The sequence below is a fragment of the Strongylocentrotus purpuratus genome, unplaced genomic scaffold (genome assembly GCF_000002235.5).
Source record: "Strongylocentrotus purpuratus isolate Spur 01 unplaced genomic scaffold, Spur_5.0 spur5_scaffold_6, whole genome shotgun sequence".
In the NCBI taxonomy this organism is placed as follows: Eukaryota; Metazoa; Echinodermata; class Echinoidea; order Camarodonta; family Strongylocentrotidae; genus Strongylocentrotus; species Strongylocentrotus purpuratus.
Genome location: NW_022145612.1, coordinates 15,718,533 through 15,734,302, shown reverse-complemented (window position 1 = coordinate 15,734,302; position 15,770 = coordinate 15,718,533). Strand labels below are relative to the sequence as shown.

At 36.2% G+C, this 15,770-nt stretch overlaps 1 protein-coding gene across 7 annotated transcripts in view; it reads right to left on the bottom strand.

Annotated features, from left to right (window-relative positions):
- Positions 1-998: 998 nt before the first annotated feature.
- LOC580842 (titin homolog) overlaps positions 999-15,770 on the bottom strand; it is a 110,025-nt gene continuing 95,253 nt past the window's right edge. For 4 of the 7 annotated variants that reach the window (XM_031000133.1, XM_031000131.1, XM_031000134.1 and 1 more), the window contains 12 exons: positions 14,462-14,536; positions 13,971-14,045; positions 12,526-12,600; positions 12,115-12,186; positions 10,921-10,995; positions 10,463-10,528; positions 7,364-7,467; positions 6,685-6,892; positions 6,303-6,352; positions 5,706-5,799; positions 4,530-4,682; positions 999-3,825 (listed from right to left, as the gene is read on the bottom strand). In XM_031000133.1, the coding sequence (XP_030855993.1) occupies positions 3,778-3,825; positions 4,530-4,682; positions 5,706-5,799; positions 6,303-6,352; positions 6,685-6,892; positions 7,364-7,467; positions 10,463-10,528; positions 10,921-10,995; positions 12,115-12,186; positions 12,526-12,600; positions 13,971-14,045; positions 14,462-14,536 (1,095 nt within the window). In that variant the 3' untranslated portion in view covers positions 999-3,777. The remainder of the gene's footprint in view (positions 3,826-4,529; positions 4,683-5,705; positions 5,800-6,302; positions 6,353-6,684; positions 6,893-7,363; positions 7,468-10,462; positions 10,529-10,920; positions 10,996-12,114; positions 12,187-12,525; positions 12,601-13,970; positions 14,046-14,461; positions 14,537-15,770) is intronic. The other 3 variants (XM_031000128.1, XM_031000129.1, XM_031000130.1) reach the window with 1 other exon arrangement.

The window sequence follows — 15,770 nt, the reverse complement described above, 5'->3', positions numbered from 1 at the left end:
TGTTATTGTGTTTATACCATATATTAAAGAAAACATTTTCCAACATAGGATTTCTCTGACCAGCCATATTCACGAAAAAGGTGTTTTAATTCATTCTCACATGCAAGCTCGTAGTCTATCAATTTACAATTCCAATATGTTAGCATGGTGTTTACCTCTTTTTAGGTATTCAGTTCGTTCCTACAACATTCAAATCAACTTATCGTTGGTTGAATATATATATCATTTGTCATTTTAACAGCATCATGTTGAAATGTAACCTTTTACCCGGCTGTCACATGTTACCCATGACCTGAAAAACCAGCACTTTTTTAAATGAAAGGAAAACATATTCAGACTATACATTTCTTACACTAGATATTCCACAGCATCCAATGAGATACCATTCTCCTTTCAAAGTTAAGCAGAACCCACTTTTATCTAATATGTTTAAGCAATCAAGAAAGTCTATTCAGAGAAAAAGGCTTTGAACTTAGGAACAATGCAGTATGCTGGCTAATCTCTTTATAAGCAGGACAGCTGATTTAGACTTCAATAGAAACCAATTTGAAAGGATTATCAGGTCAAGCTAAACTTGCCACACATATTACTACCAGGTATTCATTACTTTCTAAAGAACATAATCAATGTCAGTGGTTGACAAGTTGGTGATTAAGTGCACATTGATGCAAGAGTGAACAAACATTGTTCCCAGATGCCACTTTTATTGCCTTTCAGTTGCCAAGGAAGTGGCATTTCATATCATTAGAAATACATGATGACTTTGGCCGGGAGGAGAGAGAATGATGATCAAGATACTGACTTTTATTAAAATAAGGAAAACAACACATATCCCTTTAAAATATTTGGTCTACAGTATTCAAGGAATTATAATGTAATAGTGGTTTTAAGCCAACAGGTCAAATGTTTGGTTCACCTGCGTGGTTCCCTTTCTGCTAATATGAGCATATTACACAACAATATTTCCCTCCATCATCTCAATAATAAGACACACTCAGTTTCAAAATAAGAATATATTTCTTTCAAATTTTATTGATCAATGATTTTTACATTCCAAGAAAGTTTTTTATTCAAATTACAGACATGCATTGATTAACTGTTGTCAAATAGACATCAATGATATACAAAAAAACATGAGACATATAACTTGTTTTTTCCACAAGACAGGCAAGTCTGATTGTTATAATACTTTTCAGCAGAATCTAATAATCCTCAAAGGAACTAGAGCAATACAAGGTTTGCCACTAATGATCTTTGAACTCTATCATTTAAACTACATGAAGATTCATGTAGCACCATGCATGATTGTATATACGTATGTATACTTCTACCAAGTTCAACCCCTTTTTTTTCAAGAAGAGTGACAATTAGGGTTTTCATTCTTTGATTTTTTGATAAATTTGTCTTTGAACATCTTACGTACCCATATTTATTTAAGGAAGAAACAAATAGACACTTTTAGACCTAACTTATAATATCACAATAAGTGTGACATGCTGCTCAAAACATAGTAGTGGGCTGTAATGGGGAATTTGACATCATTTAGATGTTCACCCGCTAACGGGTGTTGTCAACCACCAGGATTAGCATTCAGTTTTACGACCAACAGGCTTTATGTAATGCTCTGCATTTTCCATTAACCACCCCTATGGAAAGTCACTATCTTACACTGCCCTCAACCAAAGACTCTCTGAAGGAATGAAGGTATATTTTTTGATGTGACCACAGGTTTGCTGTGTGAGACTTGTACACCCATTAATGGTATTTCAACCCAGTCTGGTGTCGGGAATTATGACCTACTGCACATGGAAACTGGCGAACATCATCCTTTAAATAAATAAAAATTGTTTTTCCAAAAAAATACATGAGTATGATTAAGAATAAAAGTATATTTTCGCCGGGCAATTATTAATAAAAATTACTTATTTCTTTAAACTTTATGAATGTTAAACTCATCAGACAGCCTTTCAAATATCGACCCAAATTTCATGTCCTTTCATTCTGTGGACAGTCCAAGAAAATGGATTAAAATGCAATATTATAAAAGAACAGCAACGAGAACAGACATACTAAAGCATTTCGTCTTGCACTCATCATAGTAAATGGCAAGGATGAACAGAATGCTGAATCAGACAATATAAGTGGAAGCTCAATAAACAAAGGGCATGAACAAGTACCGGTAACAGGCTGTGATTGGCTACCGGAAGGTACACATAATACCATCTGTTCTATGAAAACAGGCTAGAGCAATGCTAGCTAGAATAACACGAGACTAACACGAGACTAACAAGAGTCCTCCTCTTGGCAGCACATGAGAGCTCTCGTGTTATTCTAGCCAACATTGTACTTCAGATGGTGCTTTCAGAAAGAGTAAACAAACAAACAAACACTGGATTTACTGTAACCTCACATAAATGTAATGTTTGTGACAAACTTTTGCATCGTCACAACATCTTGACAAAATCTGAGATCTTAATAGAGGAAGATCTTTGAAAAAAATAATGTGTAGATGTTGTGCATCTCATTTGGCAATACATGATTTTAAACATGTTTAACATATTTCAATGGTTATACATGCTGCATGTAAAGTGCTACTGCAAATTTCTATTCATGCTAATAACACACTTGAGCTGAGTAACGGTGAATTTTCTTCAAAAAGGGCAATATTTTTGAATGCGTACCATACAACATATTTACTTTACCTTGTGATTAATCAAAAAATCATGACGCAAGTTCACAAGAGACCTAGATGTTTTAAATGGTCAATGCCATGTAATACGAGTGTGGTACCTCCATCAGTATTAAAGAGGCCAGTGAGTCACTAAACTAAAAGGCTTGTTCACAAATGCGGTGGTTATCTGCCAAGGTATATACTGTTGCAGGTTTTTAATCAGACAATGTTTTGTATTTTGTTGTACCTATCAACACATCAACAAAATATAATGGTGTGGAGATTTACCAGTGCATAATGATCTTGATTCATATGGCACTTCATACAAATGTCTGTACATGCTTAACACTTATTATAAGATGATAAAGCGGATCCTAATCAACTCTTTCAACCAAACACATAATTTTACTAATGACCGGTCATTAGTAAAATCATGTTATAAAACATCATTTTATAAAACAAATAAAACATCATCTTTGCTGTGTATTATTTGTATAATATTATCCAGTCATCAGATTCATGCACACAAACGTAGTGTGTAATGTCTATGCTCAAGGGAAGTATTGGAGGTATATAGCCACCATGAGTCATGTGGCTATTTCATCCATAAAGCTTTCGGCATCCTAGCTACCACATCCCTATTTCTCTTCTAGATATGGAGTGGCAAGTGTCCAATGCAGAAGCTTGAACCTACAGTGTACGTCCTTACACAATAACGACTGGTCCCACACAGAGTACAGCAATCATTCATTAGCGAGTGTGATGACTTGATTGATAAATATTTTCGGAAGTTCACTGCATGTCTCGCTGACTTCAGATGGTCAAGAAAAAGAATTCTGCTCCCGGATTCCATGTTCATCTGAACTTGCCACTGCACATTTCATTTTCATATCATTGCTGTGGTCTTGAAGATCATTCTTAAGGGATCTGTTCTTGCAGATTTTAGGTGGAAGTTTAACAATCTATGTAGCTTGAAGGTTATCATGCCTGCATGTCCCTCCAGCTACACATCAGCTTGTGTCGGGGGTGTCTGCACATCAGCTTGTGTCGGGGGTGCCTGCACATTAGCTTGTGGCTGTTGCAGAAGCATCGCTAGTTGTCATGACTTATTGAGTGCCCTTCCCCACATCCAGCAATTCATCCAGTTTGAACAACTGAAAAAATACCATATAAGAATTCCAACAGAGAAATAAGTTAGCTTCATTGTTTAACAACATATTTTTAAAATATACATTCTTCAAATATAATTAGATTCACAAATAACCGTAAACTTGTCATCTATTCCTAATAACGTGCAAAATATGTTTATTTGCGTTTTCCATCCAACCAGCAGAAAGGATCACCTTATTTTCATCACATTTCTATCATGAACAGGTGTTAAATGGGTACCCGGTAGGATGCGAAAGCCAAAGTGGTATGCTTAGCAATTTGAGCCTAGTAGCTCTTGTTGGAATGCTCCCCAGGGAGTGGAGAAAGTGCATACATTGTGTGCGGGCAAGCCAGAATCCGATGACCGGGGGTAATAATGTAAAGCGCTTAGAAACTCGGATATTCCTGACGTATTAAGCGCTATATAAGCAATAATATTATTATTATTATTATGAACAGGCACAACATGCTGCTAATTCTCATTATATGGTCATAGTCTCCACTCTTAAAACTACTTGTTTATTTTCATGATATAACACTCCATACACTGGCCCAATGCTGTATCTTGACTGTTACATCCTTAGATAACACATAACCAAATTTTGGTATTACCATACCATATGTTATGTTTTCTAAACACAAATAAAAGCCCTTATTTTAAGACTCTGTACAGGCAAATACTGTAGATGTTTGTAAAGCAAATACTCACCCATATTACTCTCTCCAGATCAAGTTCTGCTTGTCTCAGTTTCTCCCAGTTATAATGTGTCTCACAATTCATTTTATATAGAGGGCAGTACTTGTTCGTGTCCGTTAGGATGTCAGGCACTAGTGGGCAACCACAAACTTCTCTCATTGTGACCTTTGGAAGGGAATACAACAAGAATTTGGTTTCAGTGTTTTGATCACTCAATGTTTGTACTCCATCAATCTAAATTCTTTAAATGAGGTTTGACTGTCTGAAATGACATTCCCTAATTTTGTCCGATCTAGATAGAGTAACAAAACTATTTAAATTGAATTACTGGAGGCGTGTGTGTGTGTGTGTGTGTGTATTGGGTTTTTAAAGACGTGTATCAATCAGATATGATTATTTACGTCTGGGGACCGACCTTTAAATGTCATCATCCGAAAGACGTGATTCAGCTTCGAACCTTCGTCCTCGGCTGAATCAGTTTGTAACTTCCAATTTTCGCTGGATTACAGGCGCACGCCACAACGCCTAGGCTTAGATACCAGTGATAGTCTTAGTTTGAAATAGTCGTTTCATTTGGCTAAATTCTGAAGGGGAATAGGTCAAAAAGGAATCATACTAATCTGAATATATATATATAGCGCTTTACCCTCTTTACGTCTTCACTGATTCAGATGTAACACGTGTAACAAATTGTAACAATTAATTAAAATGCATGCTTATACTTTTATAGCTCAATTTTTTCAAAATTTTAGATTTCAGAGATCAACATCTTTAATCACATGCAGTGTTTTGTTTACACAGATAACAGTGAACATCAACTATTATCATCCATTCAATACCGGTATCTATTTTTATCATAATTTTGAAAGTGTATATTCCTATTCCATGAAACTTGAACATACAGTAGGGGCTATCAACTATCTTCAATCATGTGATTAGTTTTTTATGGGACAAAGTTAAGGTCAAATGTAATTTCACGTCTGCAAACTTAGACTTTGTTGTGGCATCAACATCAAGATTTTGAATTGTTAGCATAATTTCAAAAGTGTTCGTTCAAATTCTATGAAGCTTGTACACAAGGGTTATCAAGTATCACAAATCAGATGACACAAATTCCAGGTCATATCCTCCTCTTCTATTGTGTGCAGTGAAACCAACATGGAAGATACATTATATACTTCATCTTACCTTTGGTTCTTGACTACTTCCATGGTACATCATCCGCAGTTTCATCACAGATGTGCTTTGCTGGGCAGCCAGATGCTCACACAATTTGGACTCTCTACAGAAAAAACAAGAGGCAACAAAACAAAAAAGTATATCATGTCAACTTGTAAGTGACCTCTCTGTTCAATACATGGATACATATGATGCGGGACTGCATATTCATGATATATCACGATTGCTGTTATGAATTGTGCCACTTTTACTAGATTTATGTTATTACATTTTAAAGTTATCTACACCAAAAATCTAACAGTCATCACAACTTCTAAAAGAAATTCATTCAAAATGGATTGTACGCGAGAGAACAGTAGAATACTTTTGTCCCTTTTTTTCTGGAAAAGTTTTTTAATGCTAACTTTTTGTAATTGTCTACATCAAAGATCTAAACATTTACATATAAGCATAGCAATCTAAATGCACTTTTATGCTCATCCAATTGCTTTAGAGCAGCAATACCTCCATTAGAAATGCACATAGGATTTTTAGTAATATCCTGGTTTTAGCACATAAGATCAGAAAGCAAGAGAAAGAATCAATACATTAAAAATATAAACTCACCTCACGATCTGAGGCCCTCTGATACAGCTTTTAGATGTCTGCTTTTTCATCTAGAAAATGTAAATAAATTAAATCTTATTAGCACTCAAGGTATGAATTTTAATATCAAATGTTGGATTTTATGTGTGGAGAAACCCTTTTTCTTAATCATCATGAATATTTTTGCAAATCACATCAACCAATTCTTCTACCTGCAAAAGGAAACATTTATCACATTTCATGAAACATTCTTTGACTAGAATAAAAGCATCCTAAAAAGGGAACCTGGTTTTCAACGTAGTGCATATTCTGTTGTCCACGAAAGAAAATTCTGCTATAATCTGACGATTTACAAAATACAGGACACTATCAAATGTTCAAGATCGTTTAAAGAGCTCTTTACCCGTCTGTTTGCATCAATACTGGCTGGTGTCTTGGGCTTGGCAATAACTTCTTTCAGTTTCATCATCTCGGAGTCTATGTCGGCAAGGTTCAATTTGATCTCCTCGAGGCTACTTTCTAGCTTCTCCCAATCGATACCTTTCTCCTGCGCAAAGTTAGAGTCCTGTTTCCACTTCTTTATCTGCTCAGGGAACTCATCAAAAATGCGGCTGTCATGGGCATAAGAGAGAGACGATTAAAATAGCAATGGGAGAGAGACGTGAAATATAGGAGAGAAGTGAGAGGGGAGAGAAAGGAGGGGATGGATGATTCATGTTCAAATCTATTTTCTACCATAATTGGCAAACTGCACTCCCATTTAACTAAATAGGAATGCTTACAGTACTCAGTGCACTCAGCAATAGACCAGTTTACTAACATATTCAAATTTATGGATGCTTCTTTCCTGGGGACCTAGTGACAAGTTGGTCCATCAACCTGTAATTAATAAATGAACTACAATACTCTGAATCCTGTCTGCATACATTACTTGTTGATATGTTGGGCATGCCTCAGACAAGTTTTCGGGTTGTCTAGAACAACCAGCCTTTGTTTAAAAAGTCTGCATAAAATTTGAATATGTTAGTAAACTGGTCTATTACTATGCAAACCATATTGGAGGAGCTCATTCTAATCTTTACCTTGTTGATGATTTGAGTGTTGCTTCATCCTCACAGTCCTTGCTGGTTGTATCTCTACTATCTGAGTCTGACAAATCAATGTGCACTATCGCTGGGGATGGGGTCTGTGATAGCAACCAAAAAAAACCAAGATACAACTATGTATGAAGCGATTTTTCATTCACAAGGTGTACAGACAGACACCACACCATTCAAGCTTTTTATCATGTCTCACATACTTCTTGAGTATGATCATTGGTATTGTATGATATAACATATCTTCCTACAAATAACCGATGGTAGAAATTTGTTTCAGTCAAAAATATCAATAATCCATCATTCATATGGCTAATTATTTTTTCTTCAGCTTTAATAATTGAATTGTAATCCATCTGTCGTCGTTAATAATGCATTCACAAGCTATTTATAGGCATCCTTAATGAGTCCCATGGCCTTTGACCTGATGACCCTAAATTCTTATCAGTTCATTGGCTCTGCAAGAAACATATACATGTAATGAGTTTGATAGTAATCTGTATTTTGTTTCTCATGATAATGCGATAAGCTATTTTTGCATACATAATGAGCCATGTGACCTTTGACCCTTCAACCTTGTAACCCCAAAATCTAATCGGCTCATTGGCTATGCAAGATGTATACATGACCTGGGTTTGGCGGTCATCCATCTATCGATTCTTGAGATAACGCGATCACAAGCTATTTTTGCATACATAATGATCCCTGTGACCTTTGACCTTGTGACCTCAAAATCTAATCAGTACATTGGCTCTGTATGATACATACATGACCCAAGTTTAGTAGGAATCCATCCATTGGTTCTTGAGATAATGCGATCACAAGGTATTTTTGCATACATAATGAGCCCTGTGACCTTCGACCTTTAACCTTGTGACCCCAAAATCTAATCACTTCATTAGGTCTGCAAGATACATCAATGATTCAAGTTTGGCGGTAATCCATGGATCGGTTCTGGAGATAACGCGATCATGAGAAAGGGACGTACGGACGGAAGGACAACTAGAAAACATAATGCCTCCGGCTACTTTGTAGGGGAGGCATAATATAGTATTAATGACTGCTTTGAGAGAAATAGTTGTTTTTATACGCTCAAGGGAAGGTTAGAATTGTGCTATTACCCGAGGCGTGCCGAGGGCAATAGCCCAATTGTAACCTTCCCGAGAGCGTATAAAAACAACTATTTCTCGAATATTAAAGCAGTCATTAATACTTTTATATGCCAAAAAAAAATAGACTAAAAAATAAAAAATAAAAAAACTTTTGCCAAAAATGGGATTCGATCTCTTGCGTACAAAAGGTGATGTAACTAAAGTCAGCGCCTTAACCCGCTCGGCCAGCGCGCTCTGTTACCATAGATAGCAGTTTTCTCTAATATATACATTAAAATGGATTGAAAACGTGGATGCTTCGCCGCTGCTCCATTAAACGGGCAGTTCTTTTACTTTTGCAATGCATATTGGCACGAACTTAGATCAAGATCTATCGGCAGATGTTGTTTTTTTGTTTTTGGAAGTTTATTTTCGTCTTCATGTCAACAATGCAAGATAAAATTGTCGGTAAGATCGATCGAGATTCAATTGTATTGAAATTACCGACCAATTCTTCGCACACGTACGGTATCCTCGATCGCTCAGACCATTTTTTAACATGTAAACCTATGGGGTAACCATGGAGACTGAACTATTTTCCCAATAACCATGGTTACTGGGAATTTTACAGAAATAGTTGAAGTTTATGAATGCAATTTCGACCAATCAGATGGCTGGATTTCTTAAGTGAGGTATATAATAACAAATATATACCTCACTTAAGTAATCCAGCAATCTGATTGGTCGAAATTGCATTCATAAACTTTAACTGTTCCCGAAAATTCGCAGTAACCATGGTTAAAACAGACCTATTTTTCCAATAACCATGGTTATTGGGAAAATAGGTCAGTCTCCATGGTTACCCCATAGGTTTACATGTTAAAAAATGGTTTGAGCGATCGAAGATACCGTACGTGTGCGAGAAATTGGTCTGTATTTTCATACAAGACAAGACAATTCCTAACAAGACAAAAATGGCTCAAGAATCTCTCCCAAGATTTCAACTTATCAAATGCAAGACTCGCTGACAGCAAGAACAACAAAAAGGGTACGTGAAATTATCCATAAACATGTTCGTTTAGTTGCTGAAAAAGCATAGACTAAATGTAGACGAAAATAGATCTAGTTGTCAGGGTGTTGATCGCGCACCCGATGTTGTGTGTTAAAATTATTCCCATAGAGATTGTACGCAATGCATTCCCTATGCAGTCTACGTGCATTCCGCGACCATGCAAAAAAGGTCAAGTTTTTTTTTCAATTCGAGATTCAAACCTTTATAATCTGTTGTGATCCTGAAGGTGATACTCAATAAGTGAGGTGTCATATGAAAGCGCAGGTTCTTCTCCATATTCCCCACAGGGCCAGCCCACCCACAAAATTGTAAAAATATCTTGCTTAGACTAGAATCTAGATCTAGTCTACTCTCAAAGATACGAAAATAGATCCAGTTGTCAGGGTGTCTGATCGCGCACCCGATGCATGTTGTGTGTTAAGGTCAATTTTTTTTTTCAATTCGAGATTCAAACCTTTATAATCTGTTGTGATCCTGAAGGTGATACTCAATAAGTGAGGTGTCATATGAAAGCGCAGGTTCTTCTCCATATTCCCCACAGGGCCGGCCCACCCCCAAAATGTAAAAATATCTTGCTTAGACTAGAATCTAGATCTAGTCTACTCTCAAAGATACACTCATAAAAAACAACCGTGCAGATAAACTAGAGAAAGGCCAAGGTGGTGTCATTAGTTGACTCTTTTGTTTTCAGCATATAAAAGTATTAATGACTGCTTTAATATTCCAGAAATAGTTGTTTTTATACGCTCTCGGGAAGGTTACAATTGGGCTATTGCCCTCGGCACGCCTCGGTCAATAGCACAATTCTAACCTTCCCTTGAGCGTATAAAAACAACTATTTCTCTCAAAGCAGTCATTAATACTATAATATGTCATCAGTATCAAACTAAAGTCACAAAATAGGCCAACAATATCACTTACTTCTATATTCAAGCATCTCCTCATTTGACACTTGACCTTCAATCTTTTTAGAAACTTTTGATTGTCCTGAAAAAAAATGGGACAGACATTACTTATACTTGATCAATGTTGATGTAATAATAAATCAATGGTATACAAATATCTAATGTCTATACGTGCAAAGAAAAACTATTTATAAAGGTAATTCATATGTAAATTGTCCAGTTTAAAAAATATATATATCTCGGAACTTCAATATTTTACATTTGTCAAGCAAAGAGGTTGCTGTGTGTTCGCATGGGAGCATTATGTAGATATTTATTAAACCTTCCTTTGTAGGGGGTTAATTTCATCTGTTATATATTTATGTTACCCTATTATTCACTACAATATTAAATATGAAAAGTATTATACAGGCCAATGACACCATTAGTCTCTTGTAATACCAAGAATCCAGGAATGAATTTTAACAAGCTCACCTTGCAGACTTTACACCTGTGACAATTTGAAGTTCTCCTACAGGAAGCACATGACCCACATTCATAAGTAGGATGCTGCGAATAAACAAACATATAAACATCAATTGAGGTATTCAAAAGGCACTAGAATAAAACATTTTACCTTCATTATAGCATCAGTAAACAAAAAGCAAACAAACAGCGATGTGAATTTTGTTTCTATTGTGTTCATGGATTTGAATCTTCTACTGGTCACGACATATCTATACTGACCTGATCGTTTAGATACAAGACTTTGAACAGACAAAGGCAGACATTATACACTACTACCCCGGTCACACATCGCTGCGACCTTACGAAGACCATGCCAACCACCCCACCACCCCAATCTCAAAAAGTTTATAAAATCGGGCATTATCGCCATCTAAATCCAGCAATTTGGCAAATTAAAGACTCATACATCAAGACTGTACAACGATGCTTTCTAAATCATAAGCGCTGCTGACTGGCTGTCACTACGATTACACCTACACCAATGCCGACCAAGTGGTCATTTCTAATGTTGTTGTACGACGTACAGGACCATACTACATTGTTATACAGACCTAGAAGAATGTAGGACTATGTCGCTATGCTGGTGCTGACCATTTTACGCTACTAGTACGCTTCTATTAAAATTTGTGGCGATGTTTATATAAAATGGGGGTGTTCAAGCATTTCTTCAGTTCTTTCCCAACTTTGAAGATGAACGGCCTAAAGCGGCTCGAAATAGTTGCCGACGGTGCTGCGTTTTTATTTCTAGATTTTTACAGACCTCTTACCGCGATGCTACCACGCTGCTTGTACGATAATGGCATTCCCACAAGTACTTTCTTAATAAGACTTTGCCCCACTTCTTGTTGGCCACGAACCGACTACGCATATTTTGTGCACGTTCAAAATAAGCTTGGGGATGGAATGTAGCTCTTCGAACTAGGAGATCCCACCCGACCAAACCAGGCCCATGGAGATCCTCCCACATTTGGCCCACGTTTGGCCCATGATTGGCCCCGCTCTCGGCCAGGGGTAGTGACAGCTTGTAAACAACTTAGAAAGCAGAATATGTCTGCACTAATCTAAATATATGCTCACAAATTACATTTCTGTCTCCATATGCTAGGATCCCCAATTTCAACTTTATCCTAAATATTGGATAAATACAACAATATCACTTACTACTCGATTCCTGCATCTCCTCAGTTGACACTTGACCTTCTTTTGTTTTCTTCTTCGAACCTTTCGATTCTCCTGAAAAGAAATGGGACAGACATTACTCAAATTGGATCAATGTTGATGTCAGAATAAATCAATGGTTTATAAATATCTCATGTCTTTAAGTGAGATAGAAAAACTATTTATAAAGGTAACTCAATCATATATTGTCCAGTTTAAAATATATCTGGGATCTTCGACATTTTGCATTAGTCAAACAAAGAGGTTGCTGTAGGGGGTTAATTTCATCTGTTATATATTTGTATTACCCCATTATTCACTACAATATTAAATATGAAAAGTATTATACAGGCCAATGGGACCATTAGTCTCTTGTAATACCAAGAATCCAGGAATGAATCTTAACAAACTCACCGCGCATGGTTTACACTTGTAACAGTCTAAAGTTCTCTTACAGGCCACACATGACCCACATTCATTAGGAGAATGCTGCAAATAAACAAACATGTAAACATCAATTGAAGTATTCAAAAGGCACTAGAATAAAACTTCAAAACATTTTGACTTCATTATAGCATCAGTAAACAAAAAGCAAAGAAACAGCGATGTGAATTTTGTTTCTAGTGTGTTCAGATTTTTACAAGGATCTGAATATTCTACTGATCAACATATCTATACAAGACTTTGAACAGACAAATGCAGACATTATACACTAATATCCCGGTCACACATCGCTGCGACCTTACGAAGACCATGCCAACCATCCCGATCCGAAAAAGTTTATCAAATCGGGGCATTATCCCCGTCTAAATCCAAGCAATTTGGCAAATTAAAGACTACTTCACGACTGTACTACAATGCTTCTACGTCATAAGCACTGCTGACTGGCTGCCACTACGATTACACCAACACCAACACCTAGACCCGCTCTCAGCCACTGTTCCATAGTAGTCTAAGCAGCGTCTATGTGTGACCGGGGTATAAACAAATTGTGTTTCTTCTGAAATCATACTTTTTATATTTTGTTTAACTTCATAACCCAACATCTGTATTACCTCGAGGCCAACACCAACTCAAAACATGATTGAACTCAAAAGTTCTTATACCGGTACACGAAACAGCAATTCAAACTAATAGAATTGCTTGCCACTAGTTTCTATCCGGTATCAGTTCTCTAGCATGCGTTTGCAGTATACAATGCGTATCAAAACAAAGTTTACCCCACTTTGGTAGCTTGTAACTAAAAATGTATAACCTGCGTGACCTTGAATCATATTTTCTTGTTAAGAAGAACTAATACCCTGTCTAATGATACATTTTTCATAATTGTGCTGCAAAGGATGACTGAACAGCAGGCTTTTCAAAAAGTAATGTCAAAATCCTTATGTACTAAGTCTCGGCTGAAGCAATGAATGTTGGTCAAAAAGCCATTATGTGTGTCACAGTGTGTTACCAAATTCCAAAACAATTGCTTGTTTATTTACATTGTCTAATAGGCAGTTGAAAAAAAGGTTTGGTTATGACCTTTCAATAAGGAGCTACCAAAGTTGGGTAAACTTTTAATTGATACATGTAAGCCTTGTATTGGGGTGTAGTTCTTACCGACCCTGAAGAAAATTGCTGCCGTTAGACATTTTGTTGCTTTGGTTGATCGCAATATTCATGCATGTAAAAATGAATATCAGTTGTTGTTTCCATTTATTGTTGCATCTTTCTTTTATTTCTTTTCTCTCTTTTTTCTTTATTTATTATTTTTTTTTTTTTTTTTTTCGGGGGGGGGGGGGGATAGAGGGATAGTGATGTCTTGTAAATAACTAAGAAAGCAGAATATGTCTACAGTGATCGAAATATATACTCACAAATTTTTGAAGCAAACACTGTTTGAAGATACATTTCTGTCTCAATATGCTAGGACCTCCATTTTCAACTTTATCCTAAATATTGGATAAATACACAATTGTTTTTGAAGAGTATTAGAATACTGCAGTTAATGTCAATATTTTACGTATTGCTCACATGCATAATGCATCTTATTCTGTCTTTTAATCATTCCACAACTGGAACAACTTTTCAACAGGCATCTCTTAATATAAAATTCATCTTCAGTAGTAACACAATGTCAAAAGCTAAATGTTCAGTTGAGGCTTTTAATTAAAAAAAAAAAACTTTTCGAGGCACTTCTTGATCATTTTGAAGCACAATTTTTTAGGGCTCAATATTACACCATATCACAGACACTGATAACACGTAGGGCCGTGCATCTCAGATTTAACATAGGTAAACAATGTCTTTAAAACTTATTTGAGCAATCAAAAGCATATCACCATAAGGTACATATGTGATTTCTTACCAGGCAATTTTTACAGCAACCACAATTGGTGACTGTTCTGCAAGCAACACATTCACCACAGATCCAAGCGATTCTCTATTAGAAAACAACAAAAATACGGAAAGGACATGATTTATAATTGAACAGTTATCAATCAGTTCTACCTTTGGGTTAGGCCCTGACTGAATTCCAATTCAAACAAACATCCCCTCATAACATTCACATTTACATTATAAGACTTATACATAGTTATACAAAGAGCTGGCCAAAGTACAAGTTTTACTCCTGAAACCAAGGTGTCGATTCTCTATTCTAAAGAATCATTGTATTATGGGGATTCTTATTGCAGTTTTTTAATGTGCAAAACCAAACCCCTCAGACTGGTTGCAAAATTAAATCATTTGGATCTGAACAAGTGCATCTTTCTTACATCTCTGCATTGTGCTTGTTAAAAGTGATAAAGATACATCAATTAACCAGATTCACATCCAAATTATATGTTTAGAACTATACGTAAGTAATATCTGACAAATAAAATCTATAGAAATTTGAAAAATGGAACACAGTATACATAAAGAAAAGAAGAAAACGTGTCCTTCCAACTGCATGTTAAGCAATGGAACATAGTTCCCTGAATGTAACTTCTAGTCAGTTTTACTTATAATACTAGCTTATATTTTGTTAAGCCACAAAATTGATGTCCTGCATAATAATCACTTCAGAACTATTTCAGGCTAGCAAATATAATGAGCCCATGGCCTTTGACCTTTAACCTCATTACCCCAAATTCTAATCAGTTCATTGGCTCAGCAAGAAACATACATGTCCTGCGCTTGATGATAATCTGTCCATCGGTTCTATTGATATGATCACGAGCTATTTATGCATACATAATGAGCCGTGACCTTTGACCTTTGACCCCAAAATCTAATCAATTAAAGGAATAGTTGAGTGTTGGTCAATACTCACATTAGCGAACGAAACTATGATCTAAACATAACAAACATACAATAAATGTCTAAGAATGCATCATTGAAGATATAAATCCGAAATATTACATTAGAGTGAATTTATATGCAAAAAACCTGTTCGACTGCAAATGATTTTATTTATCAAAAATTTTACTTTCGAGGCGTGTTCAGTGTAATTGTATAGCGCCACCTCTCGGTCAAGCGGCAGCACACCGTGAATTTTCGCCAAGACGACGATCGGATATGGGCGTGCAAGTAATATCCGAACCATGTCTATAGCGCGCTGACTGATTTATATTGTACACATTATGGTATGCGAGGCCTGCACATAATTGCATGGTCTGTGGTACTGGTAGCGC